General features: G+C 41.1%; 1 protein-coding gene across 1 annotated transcript in view; it reads left to right on the top strand.

The window, feature by feature from the left end:
* Window positions 1-3472: 3472 nt before the first annotated feature.
* Window positions 3473-24489, top strand: part of EMCN (endomucin) — a 53806-nt gene continuing 32789 nt past the window's right edge. The window contains exons 1-4 of the mRNA XM_010586197.1: window positions 3473-3533; window positions 21030-21089; window positions 23739-23837; window positions 24251-24364. Of these exons, the coding sequence (XP_010584499.1) occupies window positions 3473-3533; window positions 21030-21089; window positions 23739-23837; window positions 24251-24364 (334 nt within the window). The remainder of the gene's footprint in view (window positions 3534-21029; window positions 21090-23738; window positions 23838-24250; window positions 24365-24489) is intronic.

The raw sequence follows: 24489 nt of genomic DNA, 5'->3' as shown, positions 1-24489 counted from the left end.
CATCAAAGACTGTGCATCTTTTGTATCTTTTTGGTTTTGCTTTTGTAAAGACTTTGACAAATTTACTCTTTGCACCTACGTTGGAATTGCCATTAGCCCACAGCAAGGCAGCATGGCTGTCCATATTATTTCCTGGTTTATGCAGTGGTTCTTCAAGAATATTGAATGATATGTAAAATTTTTACATTCTCTAATTCTGAAGGGGATTATTTGAACCTCATAGGAGAACTGTGCATAAAAAGGCAATGTTTTGCTCCAAGCAATGTGAACTAAGAAAGAATATATAAATACAGCCTGAGACCAATAAATCTGTAACTGCAAATCCACTGTGGCAGTAAATGATTTCCCTTTAATAATGAAATACCACACTGGCAAAAATAAATATATAACTCAGGCTACCCCAACCATTATTGGACTACAAAATAACGGTATTTTAAAACAGAGAGTCCTTTCATTCTCTAGAGTGCTCTTTGGTCATGTTTCAAGTTTTCTTCTGCAACTAGGAGGGCTAAAATCTTTCTTGAAAAAATGTGGAAACTGAGACTGTCACACAGTCACTTGTTCTGGGACTCAAAGTGAAACCCCAGATATTCCAGTATTGGAAGTAATACCACAGCTGGCAGCAGTACCAATGACCAAATTTCTTTTCATAAAACAAAGCACACGTTGGCACTGAAGCTAAATTTCTTGGTTTGAGGAAAGAAAGAAAAACATTTATTCAATAAAGGAAAACTTCTTTGCTGGTAAGGAGGAAAAGAGATCTCTGTTCAGTGAACACATAGAGGAATAATCTTTTGCTACAAAGATCGCTGGAAGTTTTTAAAACCTTAAATGATTTCTTTTTAAAGGAAAAAGATGTTTCCATTGACAAGAGTTGTGAGAATCTCTCTTCTGCAGCTCAGATACTCCAAGCCAGAAGCCACAACTCAGCTTTGGCCAGAGTTTTTCTTTCAGTGAGTTATTTGAGCTGCTCCCCTTCTATTCCTTACTCTGTGTGCTACTGCTATCCACACCAAGTTTGATCTAGCAAAAGTTAGCTGCCTTTGATGTTGACGTTAGTGAGTATCTCAGAGGGGCACAGTTCTCTTGATGTTCTGGGAGGCAGTAAGTTGCCTTAGGACTCTCTGAGGTACAACTTGAGTTGCATGACATGGTGTAAGGCAAAGACACTTGGCCCTTTCTCTCCCCCCCAACCCCCAACCCCTCGCATGAGGTTGGGGAGCCTTTTCCACACTTGCGCCTGTGATATGGGTAGCTACTACAGGGCTGCAACACTTTATGCCCTTTCTGCCTTCAGTGAGTTGCAGGTAATCACCACAGTCATCATCTTCAGCAGCAGCAACAGTGCACTGAGGACTCCTTGGGATGCTGCTACTCAGATGAACACACTGAACCAAATCAATACTCTCTTAGGCATTCAGATAGTTTCTGTGGGTCTCAAAACCCAAGGAAGGGATCCTGTCCTTGGGCCTCTTAGATTTTGCAGAGGTTTCATTTCAGTCAATAAAATAATATTCCTTTCTGTATCCTTCTTCAGAATTAACATTTCAGGTGATGGTTTGGCAATGCAGTAAATAAAAAGTTAAAGTCCCTCTTATCACATCAGAAACAGCCCTAACCTGGGATGAATTCACTCTCCATGTTCAGATTTATCTTTTTGCTTGAAGGCTTTCAGCTGCAGTACTTACTGCTTTTCTAGCCCATTCTAACTTTAGGTCCTATGTCGGCACAAAAATAGCATAAAAACAGAGCACTGGTGTTAACTCCCTGCCATATGCTCCAATCAACTTGACAAAAGTGTCATTGTGTGGCCCACCTCTACTCTGAGCCAAGTTTGTATTACTGTGTGATCCTTTCCAATGATGGTGAAAACACAGTCTCGCTAAGGAGAACGTATGTTTTTGCATCTCTTGTGGATGCAAATACCTAAGTTTGTCCAAATGATGTGCCAGAAATTTATTGTCTACCATCTGATTTCTATTGAGCACCAGCTTTTGTCACCTGCAGTAGGCAGAGGATGCATCATAACCTTAAGATGTAAAAATGTAATTTCTTTAACTAAATAAAAGTTATTCCACACATGATGCTGAGCTGCTGCCGTTTATCCTCATCCCATGCATAAAACAGTACTGTTGTTGGAAGCACTGTGGCTTAGCTCCTGGGAGTTCCTGCATGCAAAGCCGTTTCAAAACTTGTCCTTATAGCGAGAAACAGTCATGAGGAAAGAAAAAAAATCTTAATTACTGCAATAAGTAGGGTTGACTGTCTAATAAGTCAGATTGTTTGTGAGGTCAATTTTTCTGCCAAATTTTCCTGAGAGTTGACAGAGGGAGATGAGCAAACATACTGCACTGCATTCTCCTTGTGGTTGAAGTTTTGTGATTAATTGCCATCAGCTGCCTTGAATCGTTAAGGCACAGAGCACAAGAGTATTAGGAGATCGTGTTTTGATAGCCTTTAACTCTAGACCTCTGCTCGGGTTTCTTCCACAGAAGTCAGAGAAATGGCTGTGAGAAGGAGGGATATGAAAATTTCCCAGATCAGCAGGTCCTGAGGAGAAGAGAGCGATTCTGCACTGGCTTATTACAGCCCAGGTAAGAGGCTCACTCTGGGGACTGTATTCCCATCCCATGGCACGACAAGTACCTATATAGAAGAATAAACAACTCTTTCCATTACTAATGGAGCAGACGCAGTCAAGGCTAGTTGCAACTTTTCAAATTTAAAAAAAAAAAAAAGAGGCCCAGTTTTCATTTAAAGGAAAAAAACACACACACCCCAGCCCTAACTCTGCGGACCCCAGAGCCTCTCCCTGCTGGGGCACCTTGCTGGAGTCACTTCCTTGCCTTGTGCTAGTGGCCTCTTTCATCCTCTGGGTTGCAGGATGGCAGGTCTCTCAGGAGGCACTCTCTCTGCCTTTAACGTGAAGCAGCTGTGATTTTCACCAAGGCCACTTTACACAACACAAAAAAGAGTCAGGTGGGGGCTCCTGTTCCTTGTTTTGCTTCTCTGTTCCTGGCTGCATTATTCCCCACTATCTGGGCTCCCTCACTGCTCATAAATGTCCCCTTTAAAAGTATCTCCAGCTACGGTATGAAAGTTGGTGATGTATAGCATATTCTAAAGAAAGATTTGGCTCTGTTCAAAAACCTTCCTGACCTCGTGGCCAAAGAAGAACAAAATAATGTATTAACAAAAACACAGTTCACTGCCAAAGAAAAGGAGTTCCTGTAAGGACTGAAACAATAAATCTCCTCCGTACTGAACTCCCAGAGGGAGTATGTTGTGTTTCCTCCTGTTCTTTATCAAAGTCCCCAAAATAAGCAGGAATGGGCAGTGACTAGGCACAGTCTCTACACACCTTTTTCCATGGAGTAATTAAGGCCTGCCTCAGAGTGAGAGAGCACTCCCTGCCCAGCTGTGTAGGGGAGAGCTGACACCACCACCATCACCACCACCACCACCACCAAGCATGAAGCTCCTGGGGATTGCTGCCTTTTTCCTAGCTGTACTCTGTGTTTGCACTGTAGGAGGTAAGTTCTTTGGCTTTTTTGGATAGACTTGTAACATCTGTGGGGTGTTTTGTGAGCAAAAGCTTAGCTGTCAGTAGCTGGATGCCTTTTTTTTGTCTTTTTAGTTCAGTGATTGAAAGACTGTGTGTTGGAGGAGAAGAAGGTACTAACTGGTGGTTGAGTTATATGTGTTCTGTGAAAAACTTTCCTGCATTGTATTTTTGTGACAGCTCTCTTTCTAGGTGTCATGAAGCTCCTCAGTCTGAGAGGAGTTAAAAGCAGAGGTATATTTACAAAGGTTTTCTGTTCTATTTTTCTTCTTTGAAATAAAGCATCTTTTGTAGAGATGTCTTTAAGGGGGGAATTGAAATGTCTGTCAGATTTTGTAAATACTGCTCTTGCAAATCAAATCTATCCTGATGCATTTCCCTGGCACCATACCAGCAATATGTTTAGCCAAGGGTATATCTCAGAAATTATCTTAGTTTTGCCCCCAAAGATACAGGGGCTTACGGCATTTATTGAGTGTCAAATAACGAGGGATGCAAGCCTAGGGGTGATTTAGTTACTGAGTGCAATGTCTTTAAAAAATTATTCTCAAATGCACAGATTTAATCAAACTTTGTGGTGTTCACATGGTCACTGAACTGCTGTCTTCATTATTCTTCAGCTTGAAAAATCATGCTTTTAAAGTGGAATTAACTAGTAAAACCTGACAGGGTGAAAAAAACTGTAACAAGGGCTAGAGTATATCATCACCTTTGTCAAAAGATACATTTGAAGTCAAATCTGCTTTTTATCTGTACTTTCATTTGCTGGCTCTCTGGAGTGAATATTTATAACCAAAGCTTCCACAAATGCCTATAGATTGTCTGTAAGGGATTTTATGAATCAGAAGTTAAAAAATTGATAATGCTAGATTAAATGATCTAAAAAAAGGTAATCAACTCTTGCTCAGATTACGTGTTAAAATCTAGAAATGTCTTTTGTGGTGTAGCTTATGCTATTGCTTGGGCTCACTGCTGTTAGGGGAAAAAAAAATCAATAAAGAAGATTAAAAATAAGATTGTGCCACAGAAAGAACTGCTTTTAAAACTATGTTAAGTAAGTACAAGCCCTGAAAGTCTGTGTTGAGGTACTATTTATTCTCTGTCTGCTACTCCTAGTAAAAATAGCCTTCCTGTCATTGTTAAACCTTTAATTTCACAACTTCTGAAAAGCAAAGTGGAGTTGGATCAAAAGAAGCATATTTAACACAACAGTCCATAAAGCTTATCAGAAAGCAAAATGCAAAGGTGGGAGGAATTCTGTCAATTTTATACAATCCTTTCTTTAAAAAGGATTTTCCCTCCTCTGCGTGATATGAGCAGGGAAGAACTGATGACAGTGAATAAGCAAATTTTATATAGGATACGTTTGCTCTGAACAATTTTGGTTCTGTAAAAGTTTTTTTTTTTTAATGCTTTATTGCAAGGTAGACACAGTAGTGAAGTTCTGTTGGTAAATTCACAGTAGAAGATGAAAAATGTGTGTGGGGAAATCTGGAGTATGCCTCTACCTTGTGAAAGTAAAAGTACATAATCTGGGCAAGCTTCCTTCAGGCTATCCCGTGCATTGACATGTTAAGACAGAAACAGTTTTATTGTCTGCTATATGAGGCTGGACCAAAGTCTTTGGATTTCCACTGTTTGTGGTCTCTAAAGTGTTCTGGACATCTGGGCTGTGACAGCAGGATTTTATAATCTGAAGAGAGCAACGGATGGTAAGGAGGCTGACACCAATTTCTCTCATGCTCAAGTCTCCCTTTTCTGAGCATTGGAGCCAGAAGCAAGACGTTTCTCCAGTTGCTTAGAAACACTTTTAGTATTTTTAAATTATGCTCAGTAAAATTTAAAGAAGGTCAAATCACACCCTGGTGTTTTAATACTCCCTCCTCCAGGTTTTGGGGTAGTTTGTCTTCAAAGCTTATCAAGACAAGTAACATGTGGGCTTGCAGCCTCTTCACATAATACACACCAGCTGCTTGTCTTTGTATCTTTTGTAAATCATACAGAAGTGGACAAGGATATTTCCATTGTGCTTAGTAAAGAACGTACCAAGTCTCCTGTGGGGCTTCCAAATTTCATGCCTTGTCTTCAGCCTGTATGCTGGTGGTGCTTTCTTGGTAATTTCCTAATTCATCCTGGGATCTTGCATCCTCAGAAGTCCCTAATGTTTTGGTGGGGTCTACCCTCTGTCAGCAAATTACTAGAGGCTCAGTTATGTACAGATGTGGTGGCCAATAGCCTCCTGAAAACTTGTCCTTCCTCTTGAGGCTTTTCTCAACCCTTTGAGAGCTAAAGGACATGCTTAAAGCAGGGGTTCCTTCATGCTCATCTCAAGGTGTTCAGTCCTCCAGGCATATCGCCCTTCATTCTTACCTGCTCCAAAATGTATCTCAAATAGAAATGCTTTCTGGGTTGGTTCATAGCATTTCCAGCTTTAAACAACAGACAGCACCGGAATGGATCAAAGAATATATTGCCAAACAATAGTAATCAAATATAAATGCTCTTGAGTCTGCATTAAGATGTAATTACTTTTAAAATGTGTAAAGGTGAAGTTTGTTCTTCTAAAACATGAGGGGAGAGGAATTGGCATGTGCTTATAATGCAAGTGCTTAAAGGTTACATCTTCCTGTGCCCTGGCCTTGTAATAACAGCATGGCTATTGCTACATGGCATAGCAGATGTCCTCCGCAAAGTGCTTGTAGCACACCACAGCTTCCTTCTCACTCAGGTGCTCAGGTCTCTTTCTTGCAGAAAGTATAGCAGAAAAGAGTGAGGTTGTGCTCCTCTTAGCATCAGTCTGGATGCGTTCAGGTTATGCGCTCAAATGTAGGAGCTGGAATGTACTGTCTCGTGTTGTAGACGTACAGTGGCTGAGTTTATTAACATCTGATTAGTGACCCCTGTTGACAGCGAGCAATACCTTTCTCCAAGAGTGCTCTCATCAAAATTGATGGCACTACAAAAAAACAAGGGTACCTTCCATTTTGGAAAGGTAGGAACAAATCTTGGCATTGATAGCCTGCTCCAAAGGCCACTGAAGCCATTTGAAGCTGTTCCATTACACGGTGGATCAACCCTAATTTATGTGCTTCCCAATCCCCCTCCCCATTAAGGGGATACTATGGAGCCAGGGACATCATCCCAACCCTACGACACAGCATATTAATCCCGGCTCCCAGGCTGATAGCTTGAGAAAAGTTCCACTAAACCAGGGCTCCTGTAGTGATTATGTACATTTGCAGCTGCCTGAACTCTACTCTTATCGATGTTAACTAGAGGAGATGGATAGCCCTTTCCTTTTCATCTTCTGTGCTCTCAGCTCACAAGCCTTCAAGTCTTTTAAAAAATTAATTTTTAGAATTAAATACTAACGAAACTTTTTTTAGCCGTTAAAGCTTTTGAGCATGGTCTCCCCTCATTCTGGGTTATTTATTCATGGCTGTGCTCTGGGAGAGACCAGTAAGGCACAGGCTGTCACAGTCAAATTGTTGTCTCATCTCTGAAAATTTGAGAAATGTGAATAGGCTTTAGATAACCAGCTGCTTTTTCACACCTTTAGCTTGCTGGAACCCAAACTTTAAATGTCTTGAGAGTTTGCCTGTTGTGAAGGAAAAAAAAAAAAAAAAGTGTTTTGTGTGTTTCTGCCATTCCTAGCAGTTTGCAAGACTAGTTTTCTCAAAAATCAAATTGTAGTGCTGGAGCTTACCATAGCCTTTGAGTTTTTTGTTCCTGTACAGATTTTTTTCGTTCGTTTGTTCTTCCCCCCCACCCCCCACCCCCACTGCCACATTCCTTTCATTTATTGGAGCTTTCTTATACTGGGTCAGTTTTGCCTAATGGATTTTCGAGGTGTATTTATTACTGGACAGAAGAAAACTCCTTGTTCTAGCCCCAAACCCGAATGCAGGTTTATTGCATTTACTGAGGATAGAAGCAGATGGCTTGATACCTGCTTGATAAGGAGATCATGATTTGCAGCCAAAATAAATGGAAACTGAATTTGAAGGGCAAGTTGCCTGCAGCATTCGGCTCCAAACCTGAGAATACATAATGCCATATAACATGCCCAACAAATGGTTGTCTCTTCTGAAAATTTACCTCAATGTTTTCTCTTTTATTTAGCTTTCTCTTTTATCTGTATTAAAACCTAGATTTCTTATTATCTTTACTCCTTTATAAATTAGGAAAAAAGATCTGCTCAGGCTTATGTTTTGGGTTGGTTTTGTGGGTTTTTTCTAAATAGGAAAGGACCTTGAATTTGGTCTCCAATTGTTTATACATCTGAGTCCTGTGTGAAAAACCTGCAAAAATACAAATAAAAAAATAATCTTTAAGAAACTCTTAACCTAGGGAAGGGAGTATTTTTAACTGGTACCATTTGGTAGCCAGGCTAACTTCACAGTCTGAAGATGAGTAAGGCCCCACAGTAAAATCATATGGGAAAGACATCCTTATTACTTGTGTTCTTCATGAAGGGGGGGGGGGGGGTGTTTGTTTGTATTTTTTGCTGATTTTTTTTTCTGAAAACTCAAAGAAGACCCTTTAATGGTTTTATTTTGCAATTCTGTAAACAGAGAGACAATGTTGGATTTGTGTGTGTAGCAGCTGTTACTTCCAAATACAAGTCAAGAATTAAAGACCTGGCTCCCCTAGAAGACAAACGTTTACTTTTGGTTTCAGGTAGCACTCTAAAAATAGGTGTCCCAGATTTAAACAGAAGAGTCAAAACCCTTAGTCACACCATGTCCTGCCACGCAAGCCACCATCATTGTCCCAGCACCTGAGCTATCAGGTAGTGATACCTTGGCATTCATCTTGTGAAAGTGGGTCCTTAGATGCCCTAACAGCAGCACACTGTATCAGCCAGACCTACCTGCAATAGAAAAAGTGGTTTGACACAATTTAATGTGACACTATCTCTATGCTGTGCCTTCTGAACCTACTTCCCCATGTGAGAAAGCTGTGCTCTGACGATCACTTGATGCTATAATGGTTCTAAGGGAACAAAATTCAGCAGGTGTGATCTGCTGGGGTGTTGTCCCCTTGCAGGAGAGGTAGAAAGGGGTTAAGAGGCCCTCTGATGCCACCCACACATGTACTGGAGCCTGGTCTGGCAGGGTCACGTTAATTCCAAATAATTTTTTTCTTGGCTGCCAGGCTAGACAACGGCCCCTTTCAGGCCAGATTAACTAGCTAGTGCTCCAAAGGTTATGTTTCAAGCTAGTAACAGGGCAAGGATATTCTGACTGCTTTTATGTGGAAAGTGGATGCTTGCCTGACTTGGGTACAGGTGAAAATCCCAGCCTATTTATCAATAGAGTGTTTATACAACAATTTTTAATCTCTCCTTTCCAATGGCACTAACATGCTCCTGGGTGTTAGCTGCATGTTGTAGATAGCAATGCATCTCAGCTTGCTGAAACTGCAGAGCAAGTGGCACGTAGTTTTGCATCATATTTATCCACTGCAACCTTTCTGCCTTGTCTTACCACTAGAATGAAATTACATGTTTTGCCAGGATGGGAGCACTACACCAGCCTTGCTGTCTGAAGATTTCTACGATATGTAATCATTCTAAAAAGCACATTCAGTTTGTCTTAACGCCATGATTTCTCAGTCTGGTACTTGGTTTGAGGAGTGTCAGTGTAATCAAAACTTTAGGGTTAAATCAATTAAATCCCTGATTATATTAATGAGATGCTTATGCTTCCTGCAGATTTCTCCTTTCATAATCTTTAGCAGGAGATTAATATTGTATTTGGGCTTGACAGGTTTGGCTATTGAGGCAACAACTCATCAGAATGGCAAAAGCTTTGGATTTTAGTTAGTCTGAGGAAAACAGTGCCAGGAGATTTACTAACATTCCTGGCCAAGGATTCACATTATTTTCCTCTGTAAAACACCTTACTTATTTGTTGAGGCATGTTTTCATTGCATGATAATTATTTGAAGTGATCAGAGCCCCATATATTCCTTCATGTTTTACTAGTTTTCCCACTTCTTCACATGCTCAACGTTGAGTCTAGGCTTTTATTTGAAACATAGTGTTGATAACCTTCTAAGTGTTAGTGCATGTGGTGCTATCTATCCCAGTACGAGGACAGTCTGGAATCATCTTTCTTTGACAGATGAATTACCCCTCCTCATCTCAGCATGGGTCATATATCACAGTAATATAGATGATGTAAATATCAGTGTTTGTGAACTCATTCAAAGGCTGTGGAAGCAAAAGTATCACCAAACACTACTAGGTGAAATGGCAAAAAATTGAGGATTGCTCTGGCAAGAAATGAGAAATTCAAATGTTTTCACCCCCAAATGCTCCCTGTCTCTGGTAGAGAGGGGCAACTTTGGACATGATACTGCTATGCAAAGTCCTCAAAAGCCAAAATTTGGGCTTTTTTTCTGCCCAGGAATTTACAGACTCTCTGAAACTCCTACCAAGTTGTCCAAACCTCATTTCCTCTTGACTGCTACAGATGGTCATAAAGGCAGAAGTCTGTGGCACGTTGAAAGAAACCTTTGGGGCCAGCGTGCAATTCGATTGTAGTTAATTAATTTCTGCACAGGACTGTTAAAATCTCTTTCTGCAAACTACTGAATTCTTTGAATTATGGAGCTTTCTGGACATCCTGTGGAATTTAACTCTGCTTTGCCATGAAACACATAGATCTTGGAAATTGTAGCCAACCCCAAAAGCTGGCTGTCCAGAAAGGCTATTACAGTAGAACAGCTTTAGTCTCCCTTTAGGGTGTTTTTTTCTTATAAGAGTATTAATATATTTGCTGTGGTTCAGAAGGCAGCAAGTGTACTTACCAAACTGTTGGGCTTCACTTGCAACAACTCGCTAGAGTAGTTTCCAACATGTAACAACTGGAAGAACTTGGAGATCAATGCCAAATAACCCAATCCCCGAGATGTGCTAATGACAGGAAGGGGAGGACACAGCAAAGGTATTAGAGGCAAAAACCTCCCACTGCAGGACTGTTTTTTGGTTCTCTGCTCATTTTACCCTGTCTAGTTCAAATTGCTTCAGAGGAAGCCATTATTTCCCTTTACATGCCATTCCCTGTGCCAATGGAGTCATGTGGCTAGTGCATCTTAATGCTGTTGAATTTAGGTGAACTAGTGCACAATTTATCTTATTGACTTAGTGACACTTTCTTGTAGTGCACTGTCTGCTTCCTCCCTAATTGCTTTCACCTTGCATTTCCAAGAACTGGCAGGAAATACTGTTTTCAGGGGCAAAATGGAAAATGGAGATTGGTCATTTATGGAAAAAATGGCCAAGGGAGAAGAAGAGCAGAGGGGTTTGAGTAGGAATGGAACAACTCATTCACAGTAGTTGTAATTGTCATGGGGAATAAAATTACGCTAATTGCCAATAAAAGTACAAGTGATGTCTGTAGCTGTTCACCAACATGAGATGATCAGCTCCCAGCTCACCATGACTTCCCAGTACACTGACTGGGACCCGGGGTTTTGACAAGCCTGAGCATCCTGAATATGGTCTGCTTTCTGCTCCACTAGGAAGCTGGTTATCAGTGTGGGTGCTGGCATGGCTACTGCAGCAGTTCCCACCGCTCTTTGACAGTGTAGGTCCTCAGTGCTGACCCTCTGCTTCAAGTGTTCTCCTAGTAACAACTTTGGATTTTTAATATGAATACTTTGGAACATAAAGCATGTGAGAAGAGCATTTCAGTTTCATATTTGAGCTTAGCAGTTGTTATCTGTTGTATCACATTGGTAGAAATTCAGAATAACATGAGTATTCAATCAGCTTGGCAGGATACTTGCAGACAAGGAGGTCTTCATCAGCTATATGTGCCAGCTGCAGCAACCAGATATTTTCAAAGTATATCCTTCGTCCTTGCATATAATGTAACTCCAGTGAGACTGTACTCTACTTTGGGCTTGCAAAGCCCATTTTGGACTTTCCCTTTGGGATATTCTGTACCATTTAACCTTTGTTCTAGGCAATGTGGAAAAGATGAAGAGAGACTCATTAAGCATGGAATTACATTAATTATAGAAGCAATTTACAGTGTTTCCACAGAAGTTTTCTGATGGGAACAGGTTTTTTGATGCTCCAGAGGCTTTCAGAGCTTTGTCAGGAACAGAGTGGCATGGGCGGGTGTGGCTGAAATGGGTGTCTAGGCTGATTCCGGATATGCTAGAAATAAATACATCATAGCAGACACTGCAGTGACCCTTTCCTGAATTATACAATTAGTCATGTTGCTGGAGATGCATTTGGATCACAAACATAGAGTAGAAGAACTATGATTTTAGTGACTGCTGCAGCACGTTGCAAAGGAGAGCTACCGATTGACCTGGGCTCAGCTTCCCCTCTGGCTGTTTTATGCCTGCCCTACCCAAACGCACTCTTTCCTGGGAAACAAAAATAGGCTTGCAAATAGCATGGTAAGGAAAAAGCATTGTAAGCATTACCCGGAGAAGGATGTAGTTTTCTCTCCACCTTCTGGGTGGGGGTGACTTACACCAACGCTCCTGTTCATTCCTGTTGCAGGGGAAGGGGCTCTCCTCTCTTTTTCTTGTTCTACTCGGCAATGCACAATATGTAAAAAGCTCTTTCTATATAAAACTGCACCCATTAAAGACATTTTCAAATTGATTTAGCATGACTAACGCAAGGGGGGTGGCAGTTTGTTTTTCATACCATAAAATAACCCTTAGTAACTCCTACCTTTTATCTTACACATGGACAGACAAATATATCACCATCGAACGGTGACAATCTGGTGGTTTAAATAGCTTTAAAGGGTTTAATTAAAACCTATTAAATAGGTTTAACAGGTTTAAATAAAGAGAAGTGCAGAGCTTGGAGCCTTTGTCCAAGGCAGGCTGGAGTGCTGATGAGCATGCTGAGCACATTTATTATTTTATGGAGTGCAAACAATGTGCTCATCCCTCTGTAAGACACAGTAATAAAGATATCCACTATGCTTTATGTAGGAGCAGAAAATGCATTGAGAAAGCTTGTGATTAAAAGCCCTTGATAGGGAGTTTGCGTTTCTTCTGAGTCAATAAAAGAAACCATGAAACTGGCTGGTAAGTGCCCAGATTTCTATGTCCACACACACACAGAGGCAAAGCATGCTGTGCTTGGGTTGTTTCAGATACTTGATAAAACACAGGGTCACTCATCCAACTCTTCTCATTACTATTTTTGTTGAGGGGGAGCCCTCAACAACCTACAGCCATGTTAACTGAGGCTAGTCCTTGGCAGCTCTTTTTCAGTATTTCTCTGGGTGGTGGCTACCTATGCAGGAGCTGTTTGCCGGGTGCTTTGAGCAGGCTTTGTGGAAACAGCACTGTTTGCTTGGGGAATTGGTAATTCCCAGCAGCTCTCTGCTAGTGCTTGGTGTTGGGTCATGCTAGCCACACGCCTGAGTGAGCAGGAGGAGCACTGGGGCGCTGCCGGCACCAAAGCTGCATTTCCTGCCTTCTCCCCATTCCCTGCTGGAGAAATTGTGGCAGTTCCCTCCCTTTCCTTCCTCTCCTCAGCTCTTGCTGTGGGTGCCTCCAGCCTGCCCGGTTTGCGTTTCCTCTGCAGAGCCAAAGTCCCGTGTTGCCCCAGTTGCTGCTGTCCATTCCCAGGCCTTGCAAGAGCAGCCTGTCCCTGTCTCCCTTTGCAGCTACAGGGCTTTGCATTTATGCTCTCCCTTCCCTAATGTCTTCCTCTGTCTCCTGTTTTCAGGTGCTTTTGCTTTCTCCAGGGAGGGTGCTATGCCCTTCCAGCCCAGTAGCTTCTCCTTCCTGCCTTGGTGTCTTCCCTGATGCTCCTGCCCATGTTTCTTCCAACTCTTTTATAGCAGGTCATCTCTGTCCTGTGACACCAGCCTGCAAACCAGGACCAGAAACTACAGTGGAAAAGTAGAAAATTGAATTTAAATGTAAGATCTCAACGTGTAGGATTTGTATAGCATGTTTTCAGTTTGCCGCTGAAGACAGGCGTGACTGAAAGGAAGGTAACAGCTTGGCAAACGGGAGGTGGTTTCCCACCTCCCTAGGCAGTGGGAGTCACAGGCTTCCAGCTGGTTGGCATCAGGCAGCAAAGAACACGGCCTCTCTCCCTGCCTTATGGTTTTTAACATTGCCTGTAATATCTGACCACATCTCACAGGGGTTCACCTTAAACGTGACCAGTGTAACTTTGGAAGGACTATGTGGACCCTGAACAGTTGCTGTTGTAAGATACTCACAATGGAGAAAATCCTGAGGAGGAAAATGGCTTATGTTGCAGGAGGCTGCGTTAAGAGCGTTTGCAGAAGTGCAAAAACATTGTGAGACCAGGCTGGAAAAACACTTTGCAATTCTGACTCGTGATGATATTGCAGTGGCGGCGATCCAGCATGGGACTGTTATTAGGGACACAGCTTTCCTTTCACCAAGTGCTATCACAGCGTGAATAGCTGTGTGCAGATACTGTTACAAACACATCTGAATGTATGTGAGGCATGCCATGCCTTGTGTATTGCTTTAGCATACTGAAGAAATACGAAGACATGAAGGTTGTGTATTTTTCTTTCAGTTTCCTTCAAATTCATGAAGTTTGCAAATGGCTTTGTTTAATTTAACATCCTTTACTACGCACTGTTATCAGCTCCAGGCATTCACTGGATTCCATCAGAACCTTGATTCCCACTTAAAATCTAGCTTATATGACAATAGAGGAAAGATTTAAAGTATGAGTCCTTAAGAATTAAATGTACTAGAAAGACTATTACTTTTATCAAATTAATTCTTTTAGAACAAAATATCTGCAGGCTTTTAATATTTTATTATTTTTTTTTAATTCTGGAATGTTTAATTTATAGATTTTGTATTTGTGATCTTACAGGTTTTGAATAGGAGGAAAGGAATTGCTGGTTTCCAACAATACTGTTAAAATTGCACATAAGCCTCTTCTAACAGTACATCCCAAATGGAAGTTTTTGTGATCTGGAAGCATCTATGCTTCCTCTAAGATTTTTTGCAGTGCTTGCTGGTTTTCTAAATAATTTGCATAGTATGGGTTAGTCATTTTTAGCCAACCAGTGACTAACCTATGACCACAATTCAACACTGTTTTTTGATTTTTGGGAAGTTTCATATCACGATTTCAGTCTTAACAAAATACTCCAGATTAAATTGAAAATACTACAGGGATGACTGTTCTTAAGATTTATTGAAACACTGTAGATAAACCCCTCTGCTCTTAGAAACATGCCTGTCTTGAACCTGCAGATTTCATGGCAATGAATTTCTCTTGGTATTAGGTAGCTCTTATTTGTGCAATTAGAATGTGGGGGGAAAAAGCTGTATGTAGTGGAAATAAAATAAACTGCAGAAATGCAAAGGGAGGACTGAAATAACAAGTTATCTAAAATTAATCCCTTTCCCTGCTCTGTCCTACACTACAGATTTCTGTAGTATTTTCAGAGGGTTGATTCTGCACTGAACACATGCTTCAGACAAAGCAAAATATTGAAAAAGCTGAGATTGGTTGCAAATGCCAATGTTGCAGCTTGTATCCATATTATTATTTTGGAAGATCCAAATGATAAAAACTGCAGATGCAGTTGAGATCTTGACCTGCAAATATCTCTGTTTCTTGCATAATTCCATTAATGCTAGCATGTGGTGCCATTGTGTGTTGCAGTTTGTAGTCCTCTAGAAAATAAGAACGTACTATTACTCCTCTTTTATCGATTGGAAAATGGGACACAGGGAGTGTCTACATGGCAAAATGCATAGAAATACTCAAGCTGACCTGAATGAGGCAGATTAAGTTCCAGAAGCTCCACCTAAACTAATTAAACTGTATTGTTCTACATAGACATTCCAGGGAGGATAGAGTAATCTCTACTCTGCTGTTGTAGCTATTTATCTTATTTGCGATGATATATCCAGGAGAGCTGTAAACCAGCAAGCTCACATACTATTTATGGTAGCACAAGACTGCAGCGTGGATGCCACAGACATGCAAGAAGTCGGGTAGATCCTTGGAGAACTGGCCAGCACCGTATCATTACAAACCAGCCATAACCATTAGTGGCAGCTACTTTAAAGCATCTTTATATGTATTTTGGCAGAGTATTACCCTGAAGCTGTGCAGGAAACTGAGCCTGGGTTTCCTAAACACTGCTTCTACCTTCTCATCCTCGGCTGGAAGTGCAACCTGGGCCTCCACAAAACATTACTGAGGAGGAAAGGCCAAGAGCACCTAAATGCTAAACTTCACCAGGTAGAAGGCCCATGTAGAAGGCCCATTTCTACATCAGGAATTAAAACTTAAGTTTGATCCCTAAATTAATGTATTTGGGTGCACTTGAGTACTGTTTGGAGGGCTTGAGTAGGGTTCAAGGAGTGCCTAAGACTTGTTTTTGCTCTCCACACATAGGGGTGGTGTTTGTGCGATGACTGGTTGATGGGAGATGAACTTCTCATCTAGGCAAACCACATTTTTTTCTTTGGAGGATGCGCGAAACTTTGCACAAAAATGCATTACAAAAGAAATAAGAAATTTATCTCCAGGTTTAGGGTAGAAGGTCATGAACTGGGAAAGAAAGATGGGTGAGGAGTGAAAACAGAAATAAGAGAAGTGTAAGAACTACACTGGGCCTAGTGAAAGATCAGCTAAGAGAATGAAGAGGTGAAGCATCAATAAATGAAAATGAAAGAGAAAACATAATAGACAACAGACCTCCAAGGTAAGAGTAAACAAGTTGTGTACATTGTCAGGCAGCAGCTATTTATTGGGAACTCTGAGAATATCAGTACTAGCTTTTGTCACAAGGACAGCTGTAACTTTCTCCAGAAAGGACAAAACATCAGATGAAGTGTACAGGCTTCGCATGGATACTGCTGGAGCAGCTGTTACAGGAGGCTCTATCGTCATTGGGGGGGCTGGCAGAATTATCAATTGCTTCCTGGAAAAAGATACTATTTATTTCTGATGGTGTGGAAAGACAAAGCAAGAAAGCAATTTTGACTTCTGCATGACTTGTGTATAATTGCAAAGGCCCAAGGTCACGCAAACAACCATAATATAACATAATATACAATAAACAAACATAATATGACACCACCACCTGTAGATTCTGCTTTATAGCCTTGAAGCAGGGAATTAACATGTACAGGTTTCCTCAGGACACCTCTTTGGTAATTGCTCCCAGCTACAGCCTTTTGAATATTGGTCTGGTTTTGAGTGGGAATATCTTGCATCCTCACCAGTAAAATGGTTAAACCACTAGCTTCTGGCTGTTACACCATCAGCTTGACACAGGCACTGAAAAACCTGCAAAGTTTCTAGTCCAAATTTCCCTTGTCCATTACCTCTAGTTTCATCCTCAGTGGATGTAATGAGAAGTTTATTCCTTTGTCTTTGTTGCAGCGCCTCACCTACTTGAGTGCTGTTATCATGCCTTCCGTTAATCTTTCCATCTCTGGGCTAAACAAATGCAATTTTTGCAATCTTTCCTGAGAGATCTTTTTTTTTCTAGACTTCTGATGAGTTTTATGGTTCTCCATTAACTTCCCTGCCCCTGCTCCAGGCATCCACACCTTTGTCAACACCCTTCCGAAGCTGGACCAAGTATTTCAGCTGTGGCCTAACCAGTGCTCATCTGAATGGAGGGATTTTAATATGAACATATGCTCCTGTCTACCTAGTGGAAGGTCAAGTGAAAAAAATATCAAACAGGCCATTTCACTCACTATTTCTGTAATGATAGCAACTTTTCCATAAACGTAATTTCTTTTGAAAACCAGATATTGATGCCAAACCAGACAGCATTTAAATTCAGTAATTCATGTAACGAATGCAATCAATATATAATTGAACAATCTATTAATCTTTAAAAATGTTTTTGTTTTGACTTTTTGGCATTCACTTTTGTATTAGCTATTTCATGTGGCATTTTAAACTTAGTGGTTTGTGCCCTGTAGTATTCTGTAGTGTATAAACAGAACTACCGATGTAATATCATGCAGTCATTTCTGCTTTTTTTCTGTCTTGATTATACCAATAACAGGCACCTAATTAAGGCAAGGTCAAAACCTGCTTATCTTAGTCTTCCCAGTGTAAAGGTAAAAATAATATGGCCGGGGGGTGGGAAGAAATGATGAGAGCTCTAAGCTCGGACCTTGGAGACTGAAGTCTACCTACATCAAAAGCTGCAGTTTGAGGACAACTGTGGCCGTTGGTCAGCCCTGGCTGAACTCAGGGGCTCCTCCTGAATTTTAAAAAAGAAAGTAAGTTTAGTGTTTCAGTTCATTCATTTCAAAACCATGCCTGAAAACCAGATACAAATTATTGTACTGTTGCTTTAATTTTAGAACAAATGTACCATTTAAATCCAAGCTGGAAAAGACAATAAAGGGAAATTCTGTGAACATGAAGAAAAAAAAAACCCAACAGTTACTTTTTTTTTTTTTTCATTTTGGCCTTGTGGCTATGGGTCAAATGTTTCTCAAGCTCTTCTTAATTCCTTCTTATTTTTCCTTACTCTTACTGTCTCTGGGCCTTCCTGCCCTTCCCCTCTCATCTTCTTCCTGTCCTGTTATCTTTCTCCCAGTTCTGATTTCTTCTCACCTTGTTATCTACTTCTAGACACATTTTTTTAATTTTTGGGTCTTCCCACCACCACCATCATCGCTTTATCAGCCCAGTGTCAGCTCTGAGCATCTTTTAGCTCCATGTGTGTTCTCCAGACATGAGTGCTACATGACAGGTCACCTACACTCTTTTGTCTGAGTTTATTGCCAGCAAGCATGGCAAATGGGAGGGGGTTGTGTGTGGGAGCACTTGCTGAGTAGATTTTGGCTACTCCCACATCAGAGTACATTGAGGTGCTCTCATATGAAAGGGATCACTACATCTAAATTTGTTGAAAACCACGCAATTGTAACTTTACGTGGTTGTCCCTCATCTGAGGCTGCAGCCAACCTGCCATGAGCAGAAAAATGAATCTTTCTATCTTTCTCTTTGTTTAGCAACAGTCTTTAATGGGCCAAAGTTCTTTTCTCAATCATTTTTGACCTCTTGCTTTTATCCCCCCCTAGGATTCTCCTTAGTCACAACTTAACATTGCAAATAAGAGCATAATAAGCCACTAGTTCTATCACTTCTTTTAATCAACCAGTTCCCCCCCAAATCCTGGTGAGTTTTAAGTATTTTTGCGTGTTGCTTTCAACTTGTTTTTAAAGTATACTTAATTATCCACCATTTTAAGAAAATAATTAATTCATAAGACCCTACTTTAGTCTACTCTGCTAATCAAATTTACCTTAGTTTATCTCTAGTCTGTGATAAAATCAGCAAATTGTGAATCATAACAAAACTGTGACTTAAATTCTCAATTTTTTTTAGTTTTGAGGAAATCTTGGCCTATCAACATGGTTATTAAATGGAACACCTTTAAAGCATGAATAATCTAAGTATTGCAGCGGGCTTTCCACAAAGTCATGCTGAGTTAGGGGAAGAATAAGTTAGGGAATGAGCTAATTGGCCAGCTAGCGCGTTTAGCTGGTGTTACAGACATGGTAGTTACTGAGAGATGTTATAATAAACCATATGAAATGTAGGCACTGTTGAAAAAACATTCTGGTTTAGTGCTGTGGCCTTGTGGCATGGGGAATTACAGGAGATTTGTCAGCAGCTCATAATGAGAATGAAGAGACGGAAAAATGCTCGTTGTTTTTGGAAACAAGATTGCTTTTTGGTCTATTTGGATAAAATTTGTTTTCGAAGTTTTTCAACTGTGGGTTATGAAGCATTATTCTGACTGGGTAACTAAATGGCAGACAAAACAGTATTTTTAAATGCAGTGTGCAAGGGGCTGTGCATAGCCTGACTGTATTCATGTGTCCTGGGGAGTGGGGCTGAGTCAGCAGCAGGCCCATAGGTAACTGATTTAATTTGATATGGGATATGCCCACATCAAACTGGGCCAGCACGTGCTGTGACGAGGCATTACAAAGGCAGCAGCATACGTAGAAAAGATACCCAAGAAAGCGGGGCTCACTGGGAAGGGGCAACATCTCAGCTGAGACCCATTAGAAATGTGCAGGTGCCAAGAAGGCTGATACAACTCCTCTTCAAGCAGTGTAAGGTGTTAAGGGCTCATCTGACTAGACCTTAATATGTGCTCGCAGAGCTCCTGCAATTGTACTATGTATTTATTTTTTTCCAGGTTAGATCTATGACTCTGGCAGGCCTCGGGTGGTGCTCGTGAAATGTTAATCGGAGTGGAGCATGCTGAGCAAAGGGAACAAAGCTGGCTGTTCTGCCCTGTAGCCAAAAAAAGAGAGAATGCCAGCAGATATTACCATGAATAGAGTCACACAAGAATAGTGACATGCTGTCCTGACTCAGTTTTGCGATGTCTGTATTACAGCATGCTAATGCAGCATGACAGGATGTCATGCTCCAAACCTGAAAGCACTGGGGGATTAGTCTGTGGCATTTTGCTCCCCCATTCCGTCATAGAGCTGATCTTTTCCTCCCCAAATGTACCCATCCTTGTCTCACAGCAGTTTAAAATCGTTGAGAAATGCTACTGTTTCTGACTCAATGTAGTTTTTTCACCCCCTTTATCACCCCCCTAACTCCTTTTAGTAGAAAAATACAAACCCCCCAGCAATGAGACTGAAAATCTTATTTGAGGCCAAAACTCTAGTTGAGTTACGCTGTTACAACTTTTCAGCACAGCCAGAAGATATAGATATTATTTTGCTTTTGGTTTGGTGGGGGTTTTTTTGGACAGCTTGTTTGTTTTGTAATATTGGACACTTTCACCTACTAACTTGACATAGGATTTTTAAGACTGGCATCATTTACTGCAGTAAACTCCCAACAGCCAGAGCACTGCCTTAAGGGCAATGGGAAAAGTCAGTCATTACTCAACCTGGTGCTTCCCAAGCCGTGCTCTGTGAATTCTCCTCTTCCCCTCTTCCCCTCACATATAGTGATCAGGGTGATGCTGAAAAGCCATCCTGAAGTGCTTGTTCTAGCCAGGGAGCTAGTACAATTTTGTTCCTCCAAGGCAGGAGAATGGGTACTTACTCCTGCAACCAGTTATTTTAGGTAATCCTCCACCCTGAAGACCCAGAGCAGCTGCAGTTGTACTCAAGGAGAGGAGGATGTAGCAAAAAAACCTTTAATTGCTCCAGGTTTTTTTCCAAACTAGTCTTAGAGTCACTAATAGCTGTTGGAAAACAACCCACAGTCCAAGGGGGGAGGCTGTAGCAGATGGTCCCCATTATAGTAGTGAGGGCAAAGCTAAGAGATTTAGGATACAGCTTGAAAAGATTGCTAGCAGTTACATGATTTGGTTGCTTCTGCTAATAGGCTTCTGAACTTGATTTTCCAGGAGGGTCCTTCCTACTCTCTGCCTTATATGCCTATGTAGTGCTAAATAGATCTGGAAGGTGGCTGAATATGATTCTGTGTTTATTTCAGGAGATGGTATTCCACCCAGTTCCACTTGTGCAACCACATCTACACCAACAACAAAAGCTGGTAAGAGTTCAAATTCACTGTTATCTGGTATTCGGAAACTCCCATTGCCTTTTTAGCTTTCAGCTTTTCCAACTTCTGGGAGAAATTAGGTGAATTATTTCATGTAAGGTGATTGTAGAGCAATGTATTTATCTGGGCCTCTTATAAAACTCTGTTGAGAAGAAAGGATTGAGGGATCTTAGTAAGGGAGGGTTAATTTGAGCAGGATGCATTTTTTGTTTCAGGTGAAAAAGGCTGCAATTCTGTGTGTTCTGTGCTCTTAAGGAGTGGTTCAAGTGTGATCAGATATTAATAAATTAGCTAAGACTCATAGTTCAAGAGGTTGTTGGATTGAGAATAATTTGGGAAACAGCCTCAGTTAAGGGATATGGCAGCAGGGGGTAGCTGATTTGATGGGTGTAGTGTGACAGAAGAGGGCATGGACTTTGATAGTGAAGAATTACACAATATATGCCAATGTTGGGCCTCAGTTAGTAGGAGAGAATACATGTGCATAAAGCTGTCATTTGCAAAAATGTTACTGGTAACTTCTTGAAATTATTGATGTCAAGATTCACTTTTGGGGGCAAGGGGATTCCACCAGTGCCCTCAGTTTCAAAAGCTGCATTGTCCGTCTCTTTTTTTTGTGATTGTTTTAACTAGATCAAACTTAAAGTCCTAAAACTATGAAGACTTAACAGAAAAAATACCTGCTTCAGATGGTAAAAGTCTGTGATTCTGGCTTACATCTTCAACTGACACATTCAGTTCTCTTTATTGTGTAGTTTTGTACTTATGAAAAATCAATATTGACCGTATTTCATTCATGTGAGCTAAATATCAACTCCTTTATTAGTTTGAATATTGAAGACTGCTGCATTTAATAAGTGATGCATGTGAGAGAAGAAAACTTGGACACAGGATTCTATTTTTTGATAACTAGAGATACTAATGAGTCTGTTTTGAAGTTGAAAGCACTGAGGTGAGTATGATGTATATGCTTGAAGTGCTAGTAATGGACGTGAATAAGATGCAGCCAGGTGAAGTATGCATATATTATGTTTATTACAGCAGAAGAATTAGTCCTTTTCAAATTCTGTTGCAGTTGTTTTATGTTTTAGAAACCCTGATGTTCATGTCTGTTTCAAAGCTATTTCATAAAGGCCCACCACCTCACAGTGAATGAGCCCTTCAAATGTTTCACTGAAATTTCTCTTGCAGCTTTTTGTCACAGAAGGGAAAGCAGTATTGTTATTTATGCCTATGAGAAAAGCATCAGAAGCCCACTATGAGATTAAAGCACTTTGTGGGTGTGGAGCAAGCTCCCAAGGAGGTCCATCCTTTGAGGCACTGCTATTCTAGGTGAACAGCCAGCAGACTGAGAGTGGAGGAAGAAAGTATAAGTTATATTCCAAAAGTTCTCATATGAACATTGCATTTAGAAGTACTCAAGTCATATGAGAGAAAATGACATGTCATGTCATGATTTGTTCCTATTCTTTCATGTATCCCATCCATGAAAAGTGCTAGAAGAGGTAGCAGGACACATGTTGGGTTGTTGTCAGGGATTTAAATAAGCCTCTGTAGCTGACAGTAGCACTTTCTGTTTGTATTAGATTACAGAATTGAAAGCTGGGCTTTTAAAATGATTAGTTATGGCTTTTTCAGCCCAGATTCCTCGACAGCAATTTGGCCAGTCTGTTCGCTTGAGCATGTGTCAGGCTCACATAGGACCTGCAGTATGCCATCCATGCACAGCAAGACACACTGATTTCAACCTTGCTATTGCCTTAGTGATGTTTGGGCAACTCTGCTCCCCTCTTTCCATACCAGCAGCAGCTGGAAGTGATCCCTGCTGCCTGAGGGAGCCCTTTACCTTTCCTTCAGCCTCCAAATCTCACCCCTCTGGAGGAAAGAACTACCAGGAGTCACCTTACGAAGGGCACCAAGTTCACCCAGAGAACCATCACTTACTAGAGAATACTATTCATCTGATCCACTATGTCCTAAGCTTTGCTGCACACCTCAGAGGAAGGGCTGCCAGGTATTCTTTTATCCCCAGAAATCTGGGTGCAGAGGAAGAGGGTGTGGCAAGAAGAAGACTCAACCGGGGCTTGAGGTGGACAGCAGAAAGAAGAGGAAGAAATTGCACAAAGACTAGTAGAGTCTCTTCCCTTTTGGTTCTTTACCTGTAATATATAAGCTGTGTTCCTGTGTGTCACTCGCACTTCTTTCTAGTGAGTTTACATCCCTTCACCTATTAAACAGGCATGCAGCAAAGTGCTGGTCAGCAGTCTAGTCCAGCAGCACAGTGAACCCATCCATCCATGCCAGGGTCCCTTCCCCTCACCTCCTCCCTTGAAAGTCATGTCAGGCACCTCTGTATAACTCCCAAAGAGCATACACCTCTTCCTTAGGGGATGGCTGGAAGATACAGCTGCTAACTTTCAGTGGGCAATTTGCAGATCGTCCACAGGCCAAACTTTCCCTCTGATACCAACCACATGCACTTTGAATCCTCTTTAAAAATGCGTGGGTAAGAAAGGACTGTAAGGGCCAGACTTTAAACAGAAATTCACTGCCTTTGTGAGAGAAGGCAGCTAGAGGTGTGTGATGTTTATTTATGCATGATAAAATAAATCAATAAAGATGTGAATGCCTTTCTTGCAGTAATGGAAGCTGTGAGCACATCAACCTTGCAATCAACATCATTGCAAATGTCAGTGCTGACAACTGAAAACAGAACTACAAATGAATCCATCACAAGTGGTAAGTGAAAATTTCTTTGAGCTAATTGCTGATGCTGTTCCAGTGGTCATTCAGGAAATTAAGCAGCCATGCCTCTTGGCTTGGGAATTTGTTTTACAGGTAGTGAACTCTTTGGTGAAACCTTGCAGGTGTGCACAGGAGCTTCCTCTTGGTCAGGCTCAAGGCAGCTCCAAGCCAGGCCTCATAACTGTGCTATCACAGGCTTGTCTTCAGTGTGATGACCCACCTATGGGACAGTAAAGGCTTTCTCTGCGGTGAAGGGAGCCCTGTCCCTGTTGTTTTTCAATTTAAATGAAATATTCTTTTGATACTTTAAAACTAGGCTGCAAGCAGGGCAATAGGTGTGGTTTTTGTGTGTGGATATGTATGTATACAAAATTGATGAAATAATTTGAATGTCATTCCTCTATTAGACTCCACATCTTCTTCACCTAATGCTACACAACAAATAACACAAGATACAACAACACAACTACCAGTAAAAGCGACAACTACAACAGCAGAAAAAAGTGACAGCACAACAAACAGTAAGTGATAATTTCATTGAGCAATTTCTGATTCATTGTATGCTGCATTTCTGTAAAACAGTGTGGAGCAATAAAAGGACATCAAAAAGTAGTTTGGGTTATGGATTTGGAGGCTTGGGGAAGCA

Source organism: Haliaeetus leucocephalus, unplaced genomic scaffold, assembly GCF_000737465.1.
Source record: "Haliaeetus leucocephalus isolate CR32 unplaced genomic scaffold, Haliaeetus_leucocephalus-4.0 Scaffold140, whole genome shotgun sequence".
Lineage (NCBI taxonomy): Eukaryota > Metazoa > Chordata > Aves > Accipitriformes > Accipitridae > Haliaeetus > Haliaeetus leucocephalus.
The sequence above is the reverse complement of the archived record's forward strand: the minus strand, read 5'-3'. Positions and strand labels throughout refer to the sequence as shown.